Source organism: Loxodonta africana, chromosome 3, assembly GCF_030014295.1.
Source record: "Loxodonta africana isolate mLoxAfr1 chromosome 3, mLoxAfr1.hap2, whole genome shotgun sequence".
In the NCBI taxonomy this organism is placed as follows: Eukaryota; Metazoa; Chordata; class Mammalia; order Proboscidea; family Elephantidae; genus Loxodonta; species Loxodonta africana.
The window spans coordinates 190,038,059-190,050,126 of record NC_087344.1 but is presented as its reverse complement, the minus strand read 5'-3'; the positions used below and the strand labels follow the sequence as shown (position 1 = coordinate 190,050,126).

Sequence of the window (12,068 nt, the reverse complement as noted above, 5' to 3'; positions counted from 1 at the left end):
TGTGGGGTTGTTAACCAATGTCATACAACAATGTGTGTACTAACTGTTTGATGAGAAACTAGTTTTTTCTGTAAACCTTCAACTAAAGTACAATAAATAATAATAATAATAAATAAAAAATGGGCAAAGGATAAGGACAGACACTATACCAAAGAAGACATTCAGACAGCTAAGGGTCAAGTGAGGAAATACTCATGATCAATAGCCATTAGAGAAATGCAAATCAAAACTACAATGAGATACCATTTCACCCCAATATTACTGGCACTAATTAAAAAAAAAAAAAGGGAATAACAAATGTTGGAGAGGTTTTGGGGAGATTGGAACTCTTATGCACTGCTGGTGGGAATGTAAAATGTTACAACCTCTATGGAAAACGATATGGCACCTCCTTAAAAAGCTGGAAATACTAATACCACACAATCGATCATGCAATTTCCCTTCTAGGAATATATCCTAGAGAAATAAGAGCCCTCACGTGAATAAATATATGTACACCCATGTTCATTGTAGCATTATTCACAATAGCAAAAAGACAGAAACAACCTAAGTGCCAATCTACAGATGAAAGGATAAACAAATTTTGGAAAAAAAATTTTTTTTTCCACACACAATGGAATACTGCATACCATAAAGAAAACAATGATAAGTCCAGGAAACATCTCACAACGTGGATGATCTGGAGGGCTGAGTGAAATAAGTCAATCATAAAAGGACAAATATTGTATGAGACCACTATTATAAAATAACAAGGAAAGGTTTACACACAGAAAAAAACAATCTTCGATGGTTAAGAAGGAAAGGAAGGGTGGTGAGGGGAAATCACTAACTAGATTGCAAACACGTGTTAACTCTGGTGAAGGGAAAGACAACACACAATATAAGGGAAGTCAGCACAACTTGACCAAGGCAAAGCCATAGAAGCTTCCTAGACATATCCAAATACCTTGAGTGACCAAGTTACTGGGGCTGAGGGCTGGACTGGGGACCATGGTCTCAGGGGACAACTAGGTCAATTGGCATAACATAGTTCATAAAATGTACTACATCCTACTTTGGTGAGTAGTGTCTGAGGTCTTAAAATCTTGTGAGTGGCCATCTAAAATACATCTACTGATCCCATCACATTTGGAGGAAAGGAGAATGAAGAAAACCAAAGACACAAGGAAAATTATTAGTTCAAAGGACTAATGGACCACAGGGAACCATAGCCTCCACCAGCCTGAGCCTTGAAAAACTAGAGGGTGCCCAGGCACCACCACAAAACACTCTGATAGGGATTATAATAGGAAGTTCCAGGCAGAGCAAGAGAACAATGTAGAAAAAATTCAAATTCACAAAAAATGACCAGATTTAATGTTCTGACAGAGACTGGAAGAACCCCCAAGACTACGGCCCGTGAACATCCTGCTAACTCAGAACAGAAGCTACTCTCGAAGCCCATTTTTCAGCCAAAACTTAGACAGACCTTACAAGACAGACTTATTTGTTCTTCTGGCAGCCCATAGATTATCCAATAATTTTTGCCAACACTATAATTCAAAGGCATCAATTCTTCTTTGGTCTTCCTTATTCATTGTCCAGCTTTTGCACACATATGTGGCAACTGAGAAAATCATGGCTTGGTTCAGGCTCACGTTAGAGCTCAAAGTAACATCTTTGCTTTTCAACACTTCAAAAACATCTTTTTCAGCAGATTTGCCCAATGCAATTTTTTTTTTTTTTTTTGGTTTAATACATTGTTTTCTTGACTGATGCTTCCATGGCATTGATTGTGAATCCAAGTAAAATGAAATCCTTGACAACTTCAATCTTTTATCCATTTTTCATGATGTTGCTTATTGGTCCAGTTGTGAGAACTTTTGTTTTCTTTATGTTGAGGTGCAATCCATACTGAAGGCTTCAGTCTTTGATCTTCATCTGTAAGGGCTTCAAGCCCTCTTCACTTTCAGTTATCAAGGTTGTGTCATCTGCATACTGTGGGTTGTTAATGAGTCTTCCTCCAACCCTGATGCCATGTTCTTCTTCATATAGCACAGGTTCTCAGATTATTTGTTCAGCATACAGGTTGAATATGGTGAAAGGTTGCAAACCTGAAGCACACCTTTCCTGATTTTTTTTATTGTGCTTTAGATGAAGGTTTACAGAGCAAATTAGTTTCTCATTAAACAATTCATACACATATTGTTTTGTGACATTGGCTACCAACCCCAGGATGTGTCAACACTCTCCCCTTCCTGACCTTGGGTTCCCCATTACCAGCTTCCCTGTCAGCTCCTGCCTTCTTGTCCTTGTCCCTGGGTTGGTGTGCTCATTTAGTCTTGTTTTGTTTCATGGGCCTGTCTAATCTTTGGCTGAATGGTGAACCTCAGGAGTGACTTCAGTACTGAGTTAAGAGGGTGTCCAGGGGCCATACTCTTGGGATTTCTCCAGTCTCTCTCAGACCAGTAAGTCTGGTCTTTATATTATTCTATTTTTTGAGTTAGAATTTTCTTCTACATTTTTCTCCAACTCTGTCTGGACCCTCTATTGTGATCCCTGTCAGAACACTTGGTGGTAGCTGGGCACCATCTAGTTGTGCTGGTTTCAGTCTGGTGGAGCAGTGGTAGTTGTGGTCCATTAGTTCTTTGAGCTAATCTTTCCCTTGTGTCTTTGGTTTTCTTCATTCTCCCTTGCCCCAGACAGGGTGGGACAAATGAAGTATCTTAAATGACCATCCACAAGCTTCTAAGACCCCAGACACTGCTCACCTAAGTAGGCTGTAGAACATTTTTTCTATAAACTATGTTACGCCACTTGAGCTAGGTGTCCCCCAACACCATAGTCCCCAGCCTTCAGCCCAGTAATTCCGTCCCTCAGGGATACCTTTCATATGGTAAACCATATGTTTGTCTGATTTTAAAAGGCCAGTACCAGTCTATTTCAGCTCACTAATGCCTATGATATTGATCTTTATGAGTTCCATTTCATTCTTGACAACTTCCTATTTTCCTAGATTCATAGTTCTTACATTCCATATTCTGATTATTAGTGAAAGTTTGCAGCTGTTTGCTCTCATTTTGAGTCATGCCTTATCAGCACATGAAGGTCCTAAAAGCTTTACTCCAACCACATTGTTAAGGTCGACTCTACTTTGAAGAAGCAGCTCTTCCCCAATCTTCCAACCTGAGGGGCTCACCTTCTGGCACTGTATCAGACAATGTTCCCCAGCTATTCATAAGGTTTTTACTGGCCAATTTTTTTCAGAAGTAGACTGCTAAGTCCTTTTTCCTACTCCATTTTAGTCTGGAAGCTCTGCTGAAACCTGTCTACCATGGGTGACCCTGTTGATATTTGAAATTCTGGTGGCATAGCTTCCAGCATCACAAGAACATGCAAGCTACTGCAGTACAACAAGCTCTTAGACATTAGGGATGAGTATTAGGGCATAAAGATATTTTTAAAAATGACAAAATTATAAGGGAATATTAAAAAGATTGACTTTTTTTGCTTAAAAAGATTAGAAAACTTAAGACAACCATAGCCTCAGAAGAAATTAGAAAAATAATTAAATTGAAAAGTAACCAAAGAGCTGTCCTCATGAAGAACACGAAGCACATATGGTTTTAGAAGAGCATATGCTTTTAGGGTTAAGTATTAGCAACAGGTTATTACCAAATGGTCAAAAAAAAAAAATTTGTGTGTTATTCAAACTATTCCAGAGATTAGTAAAAGGCAAAATGTTCCTCAGTCACATCAAAAAAGGAGACTGCCTAAAACAAAAGAAGAAATGACACACTTGCAAATCCATAGGCTGTCAGTTATAAACATAGACTTACAATTCCTAAATTAATATTAGAAATAGAATCTACCAATACATCTGATCTAATTGGGCTTATTTTGAAATGCAAAAAACAAAAACCCAAACCCATTGCCATCAAGTTGATTCCGAGGCATAGCTACCCTACAGGACAGAGTAGAACTGCCCCATAGGGTTTCCAAAGAGCAGCTGGTGGATTTGAACTGCAGACCTTTTGGTTAGCAGCCAAACTCTTAACCACTACGCCATATATTCCATTAGCAGAAGAAAAGAGAAAACCAGCTAGTATTTATTCAGCAAGGATGTTTCCAGGCACTGCTCCATGGGCTTTATACTAACTCATTTAATTCTCTTTAATAACTGTATGAAGCTACCTAGGATCCTGCGGGGGTGGAGGTGAGAAGCCCTGTTTGGTTTTAAGCAGGGAAATGACAGGAACAGAATGACATTTTGAAAAGATCAATGTAGCAGCTAAGTGGAGATCGGTTTGAAGAGGGGAGAGCAGAGGCAGGGAGCCCCATTAGGAAGCTGCTGGCATAATGCAGACAGAAGTGGAGGAGGATGGCTGGGGGCAGAAGGACCCATGGGACAGAGCTCTGCAGGTTGGGTACCTCCAGGCTCTGCTCCTTCTTGTCCTTTTCTCCAGCGCTCTTGGGGTCACTGTCTGCCCAGAACTCTCTGTTTCCAGGTGGTAGGGTGCTGAGAGCTATAGGGGGCAGAGCTTGATCTCCTGTGTCTTCAACTTGGGTCTAGGAGGGAGCTTTGTCCTGAGAACTTTCTAACTTTAGTGGCTTTAGATAATTTGTCTAAAACTACTTTATTAAGGGCCAATTCTATCATTCAATCTCCTTTTAAATGTCTTTTTCCCATCTTTTTTTATATCCAGTTCTTTGGGTTTGGGGGAGTTTTTTTTGCCAACTATTTTTTGATCATTTAAGGATTTTCAATCAGTTTTCGAATGAACCAGTTGAGAACACTTCTGATATAATTTTGCGTTTTTAATAATCAATTTTGCTGTATGTTATGACTGAAGAAATTTTTGTATCCTTTTGGGTGGATTTCTCTCCATATTTCATGCGTATTGTACGCCTTTTGAGACATCTTAGTTTTTCCCGGAATTTAATCTTTAAAATTTAGTTTTTATTTTGAGGACATCAGAACAGATGCAAAAACTCTCAAAAGAGCGTTGTGCTTTTGACCAGGTTTTAGGCTAACTCACTTTAGATAAAGCAGGCATTAGAATGCCCATCGGGCACGGCCACACAATTTACCGTATACACAGAGTCTAATGACCTCCTCCTGGAATTTTCCTGAGTTGAATTTGATTTTTGCTCCATATAGTCCACTCATTTCCACAGTGAGATTCCTGATGCTCAAGAAAGCCGACTCCGTCAGGTAGAATCTGTGCTTGTATTTGTCTTCAAAGTCATACCAGGCAGGAGCGGTGGTGTTAGGCCTCCAGGACACCAGCAATTGATTTTTCTCATCCTCAGAACTCCAACTCCACTCAATCTCTCGGACGGGAAGGCGCAAGGAGAAGTTGAGTTGCAGCTGAGCAGATTCTCCCACAGTCCTGTTCAGTGTGCAGGGAGGGCGGAGGTCTTTGACAGTCTGGACACCTGGAAAAAAAGGAGATAAGATTGGGGAAGAAAGGGGCTGAGCAAACATTTATGTGAAGCGTCTATATGCTTTCACATCACATTCATTTGATTCACAAAAGAGAATTATCTTCATTTTTACCAGTACAGAAACAGAGGTGCAGAGCTAACTTGCCGAGGCATTGATCTTGCCTAAAACATGGCAGTCTTGATTCAAGCCTGTGTCTGTCACTCTCTCAGACTCACGCTCACTCCTTCTCTGGGTACTTGCACCCAACATGCCCCTTGACCTAATTTCATGGCAAAGAAAAAGAAAATATGAAAGTTAATAAATAATGCTTCAATTTTCTCACTTACTTGTACACTCTGGGAGAAAGTCATTCTCTACTGCCACGATTTTTTCCTTAAGCCACTGCAGCATCACTAATAATCCCCTAATTATCAAATCCCATTGTCACTGCTTAGTCCTAGTCTTACAGGACCATCTTGTGGCATTTGACATGTGACTAATTTTTCTTTCTTGAAACTCCACTCCTTTGATACAAATTTCTACTCCTCTGGTCACTCGGCCTGAATTCATGCCATATACATTTAACAAGCTAGGTACTGCTGAGGTTGCTGGGAAATAGCAGTGAACAAGAAGATAAGATCTCTGCTCTCCTGTAGCCTCCATTCTAGTGAGTAAGATTGTTTTTAAAAAGCAAGTGAAAACATAAATGACTTCAGATAATTACAAGTGTTCTGAGAAAAATTAAAAAGGATGTGGCACAGATTTCAGTTCTGTTGCCTGGAATCCAAACTTCCTTCTCATATTTGTCGAACTTTGTACTTCATGAGGCAGGGCACACCTGCCTCTGTTGAAGCTGAAAATGCTGGATATTCACCTTCTCAGCATCCTTTGCAGCAGAGAAAGCACATGAGCTAGGCTCCTGCAAGCAGATGGAACTGCTCTAGACTTTCAAACACAAGCTAACAACATGAAGAAAGAAGGATCACAGGATCTGCGCTATTGCCAATGACAGTCATGGCAGCAGCCACACGCAGCTGCCAGAGGCAGAGGTGGTAGCAGTTCTGTGGCAGGGCAAATGTCCAGAGTTATTGGTGTTGAGGTGTGATATGATGTCAGTGCCAATAGCAGGAGTGATAGGCCAGGTGGTCTATCTAGACCAATTCTAGAGTATCAACCAGCTCTGGCTGTTGACTTTGGATGTGGTTTCTGGATAAGAAGCCTTGAAGCCTGGTCACTTGGACCCCTCAATGGTCTGTGTACCACTGGCTTCCTCTAAAATATGTTATTTTTTCTGTTTAAATTAGTCAGTTGACTTCTGTTACTTGTAACTAAAACCCTGACTGACACTAAGAGTAATATGATAGAATACCGGTGGTTTGGTGGAGGTGTAGGATGTGGGTGGTGTGTCTAGAAAGGTCTCTAGGAGAGGGTGACATTTAAGCTGAGCTCTAAATGATGACAGAGATTGTTCCAGGCAGAGAAAACAGCATATGCAAAGGTTCTGGTGCAGAAATGCACTTGATCTGCTTGAGGGGTAGAAGAGAGGAGTAAAATGAACAAGGAAAAGATTTTTAGACTGCAAAATGAGAAGCAGAGAAGACTTTGTGTGGTAAGTAGGTAGCTTGGATTTATTTTGAGTACCACAGGAAGTGGTTTAAAGTCAGGAGTGGTTTAAAGTCAGGAAAGGTGTGTATCAGAGTTGTATCCCTTCACCATACCTATTCTAACCGTATACTGAGCAAATAACTCAAGAAGCTGGACAATGTGAAGAAAAACTGGGCATCAGGATTGGAGGAAGACTCATTAACAACCTGTGTTATGCACATGGTACAAGCTTGCTTGCTGAAAGTGAAGAGGACTTGAAGCACATAGTTATTAATATCAAATACCACAGCCTTCAGTATGGGTTATACCTCAACATAAAGAAAATAAAAATTCTTACAACTGGACCAGTAAATAACATCATGATAAACAAAAATATTGAAGTTGTCAAGGATTTCATTTTATTTGGATCCACAATCAATAGCCATAGAAGCAGCAGTCAAGAAATCAAAAGATGCATTGCATTGGGCAAATCTGCTGCAAAACACCTCTTTAAAGTGTTGGAAAGCAAAGACGTCACCTTTAAGACTAAGGTGCGCCTGACCAAAGCCATGGTGTTCTCATTCACCTCATATGCATATGAAAGCTGGACAATGAATAGGAAAGCCCAAAGAAGAACTGGTGCCTTTGAACTGTGGTGTTGGTGAAGATTGAACATATTAGGTACTGCCAAAAGAACGAACAAATCTGTCTTGGATGAAGTACAGCCAGAATGCTCCTTAGAAGCAAGAATGGTGAGACTACGTCTCACATACTTTGGACGTGTTATTAGGAGGGATCAGTCCCTGGAGAAGGACATCATGCTTGGTAAAGCAGATGGTCAGCGAAAAAGAGGAAGACCCTCAACTAGGTGGACTGACACAGTGGCTGCAACAATGGGCTCAAACATAACTACAGTTGTGAGGATGGCACAGGACCAGGCAGTGTTTTGTTCTGTCCTGCATAGGGTAGCTATGAGTTGGAACCAACTCAAAGGCACCTAACCACAACAACAAAAGGAAGCTACCAGGTGGATTAAGCAGAGGAGTGATATCTTATGATTTACATTTTTAATGACCACTTGAGAATAGATACTGTGTAGATGATGGTTTAGATGAAGGTAAGAGTGGAAAAATAGATTCCAGTTAGGAGGCTTTTGCAGTAAGGCAAGTGAGGAGAATGGTAGAGCTGGATGGAGAGAAGATGGATTTAGGATAGATAGTGGAGGTAGAGCTGACAGGGGCTGCTGATGAATCAGATGTCAGAGTGAAGGAGAAGAAAATCAAGGATGATTGCTGGGTTTTTGGCTTAAGGAACTGGTTGAATTTTGGAACACTTGCTGAATCAGTAAAGCCAGGGGAGGGGATCAGGTTTGGGGTGAGTGTAGGTGTAAATCAACAATTTCATTTTAGACATGTTTAACTTTGGCTTCCAAGAGCAGATGCCAATAGGCAATAGGGTAAGAGTCTGTGGCTCAAGGGAAAGGTCACACTAGAGATGGGGCCATCAGCCCCAAGGATGCTATACATTTATTTACTTTAATTTTATTTGTTTTGTTGTTGTTGTTAATATACTCAGCAAAACATACATCAATTCAGCAGTTTCTACGTGTACCATTTAGTGACACTGACTACATTCTTCGAGTTGCACAACCATTCTCACCCTCATTTTCTGAGTTGCTCCTCACCCGTTAACATAAATTCACTGCCCCATAAGGTTCCTATTTAATCTTTCAAGTTGCTTTTGTCACTTTGATCCCATACAGATAGTTCTTAGAAGAGTATAATGCTAAGGCAGATTTTTTTTTTTTTTTTTTTACTAGTTAAGCTAAAATATTGTACGACTTTAAGAAAAAAATCAGAGGACTTTTTTGACTAATTTTAAAGATTATTTCAGGGCAAGAGTTTCAGGAATTCATCCAACCCTCATGGCTCCAGAAAGCCTGCAGTCCATGAGAATTTGAAATTCTATTCTGCATTTTCACCTTTTTGATCAGGATTCTTTTACAGAATCTTTGATCAAAATGTTCAATAATGGTATCCATGTACCATCCAGGTTTTCTGGTCTCATGGCAAAGAAGACAGGTGTTCATGGAGACAATTAGATATACAAGGATGCTATTAAAGCCTCAAGAGTAAGTAAAATCACTTGGGGGAGATTATAGCTAGAAAAGAGTACGTCTACCACTAATCCCCTCATGTCTGTCAGTTCGTCATACTGTGGTGGCTTGTGTGTTGTGATACTGGAAGCTTTGCCACCAGTATTTCAAATACCAGCAGAGTCTCCCTTGGTGGACAGGTTTCAGCAGAGCTTCCAGACTAAGACAAATTAGGAAGAAGGGCCTGTCAGTCTATTTCTGAAAAAAAAAAAAAAAAATGGCCAGTAAAAACCTTATGAGTAGCACTGGAACATTCTTTCATATGGTGTCAGAAGATGAGCTCCTCAGGTTGGAAGGCACTCAAAATACAACTGGGGAAGAGCTCCTCAAAGAAGAGTCAACCTTAACGACGTGAATGGAGTCAAGCTTTCCAGACCTTCATCTGCTGCTGTGGAATGACTCAAAATGAGAAGAAATAGCTGCAAACATCCATTTATAATTGGGATGTGGAGTGTACAAAGCATGAATCTAGGAAATTGGAAGTCGTCAAAACTGAAATGGAACACATAAACATCAATATCCTAGGCACTAGTGAGCTGAATTATACTGGTATTGGCCATTTTGAATCAGGCAATCATATGGTCTACTACGCCGGGAGTGACAAATTGAAGAGAAATAGCAAGGTGTTCATCATCAAAAAGAACATTTCAAGATCTACGCTGAAGTACAATTCTGTCAGTGATAGGATAGTATCCACATGACTACAAGTAAGACCAGTTAATACACTATTATTCAAATTTACTCACCAATCACTAAGGCCAAAAATGAAGAAATTGAAGATTTTTACCAACTTCTGCAGTCTGAAATTGACCAAACATGCAATGAAGAAGCATTGATAATTGCTGGCAATTGGAATGGGAAAGTCAGAAACAAAGAAGAAAGATCAGTAATTGGAAAATATGGCTTTGGTGGTAGAAATGATGCCAGAGATCCCATGATAGAATTTTGCCAGACCAGCAACTTCTTCATTGCAAATACCTTTATTCAACAACATAAATGGTGACTATACACGTGGGCCTCACCAGATGAAATACACAGGAATCAAATTGACTACATCCATGGAAAGAGACAATGGAAAAGCTCAATATCATTAGTCAAAACAAGGCCAGGGACCAACTGCCAAACAGACCATCAATTACTCATATACAAGTTTAAGTTGAAACTGAGGAAATTTAAAACAAGTTTACAAGAGCCAAAATATAATCTTTAGTATATCTCACTTGAATTTAGAGACCATCTCAACAATATATTTGATTCACTGAACACTAATAACCAAAGACCAGACGAATTGTAGAATGACATCAAGGACATCATACATAAAGAAAACAAGAGGCCATTAAAAAGACAGGAAAGAAAGAAAAGACCAAAGTAGATGTCAGAAGAGACTCTGAAACTTACTCTTGAGTGGAGAGTACCTAAAGGGAAAGGAAGAGATGATTTAGTAAACGAGCTGAACAGAAGATTTCAAAGGATGGCTCAAGAAGTCAAAGTAAAGTATTATAATTAAATGTGCAAAGACCTGGAGACAGAAAACCAGAAGGGAAGACCATGCATGGCATTTCTCAAGCTGAAAGAACTGAAGAAAAAATTCAAGCCTTGAGTTGCAATGTTGAAGGATTCTACGGGGAAAATATTAAATGACGAAGGAAGCATCAAAAGAAGATGAAAGGAATACAGTGTCACTGTCCCAAAAAGAATTGGTTGATGTTCAACCATTTTAGGAGGTAGCATATAACCAAGATCTTATGGTACTGAAGGAAGAAGTCCAAACTTCACTGAAGGCATTGATGAAAAACAAGACACCAGGAATTGACAGAATACCAATTGAGATGTTTGAATAAACAGATGCAGTACTGGAAGCATTCACTCATCTATGCCAAGAAATTTGGAAGACAGCTACTTAGCCAATCAACTGGAAGAGATCCATATTTGTACCCATTGCAAAGAAAGGTGATCCAGCAGAATGTGGGAATTATCAAACAGTATCACATACAAATAAAACTTCACTGAAGATCATTCAAAAGTGGTTGCAGTAGTGCATCAACAGGGAATTGCCAGAAATTCAGGCTGGATTCAGAAGAGGACATGGAACCAGGGATATCATTGCTGGTGTCAGATGGATCCTAGCTGAAAGCAGGGAATACCAGAAAGATGTTTACCTGTGTTTTATTGACTATTCAAAGGCATTCAACTATGTGAATCATAACAAATTATGGATAACATTACAGAGAATGGAAATTCCAGAACACTAAATTGTACTCATGAGGAACCTGTGCTTAGACGAAGAAGCAGTCATTCAAACAAAACAAAGGAATACTTCGTGGTTGAAAGTCAGGAGAGGTGTACGTCAATGTTGTATCCTTTCAGCAAACCTATTCAATCTGTATGCTGAGCAAAATAATCTGAGAAGCTGGATTATATTAAGAAGAACATGGCATCAAGGTTGGAGGAAGACTCATTAACAATCGGCGATATGCAGATGACACAACCTTGCTTTCTAAAAGTGAAGAAGACTTGAAGCACTTACTGATGAAGAAAAAAGACCACAGCCTTCAGTATGGATTACACCTCAACGTAAAGAAAATAAAAATACTCACAACTGGACCAATAAGCAACATCATGATAAATGGAGAAAAGACTGAAGTTGTCAAGGATTTCATTTTACCTGGATCTATAATCAACACCCATGGAAGCAGCAGTCAAGAAATCAAAGGTCGCATTGCATTAGGCAAATCTGCTGCAAAAGACATCTTTAAAGTGTCAAAAAGCAAAGATGTCACTTTGAGGACTAAGGTGCACCCCAACCCAAGCCATAGCATTTTCAATTGCCTCATACTCATGTGAAAGCTGAACAATGAATAAGGAAGATGGAAGAATTGATGCATTTGAATTATTGTGTTGGCAAAGATTATTGAATATACC

At 39.6% G+C, this 12,068-nt stretch overlaps 1 protein-coding gene across 4 annotated transcripts in view; it reads right to left on the bottom strand.

Annotated features, from left to right (window-relative positions):
• LOC111751963 (uncharacterized) overlaps positions 1-12,068 on the bottom strand; it is a 58,448-nt gene that overhangs the window by 17,271 nt on the left and 29,109 nt on the right. For 3 of the 4 annotated variants that reach the window (XM_023554123.2, XM_023554124.2, XM_023554122.2), the window contains one exon: positions 5,071-5,418. In XM_023554123.2, coding sequence (XP_023409891.1) covers positions 5,071-5,418 — 348 coding nt within the window. Of the gene's footprint in view, positions 1-5,070; positions 5,419-12,068 lie in introns of those variants that run through there. The other variant, XM_023554126.2, reaches the window with a different exon arrangement.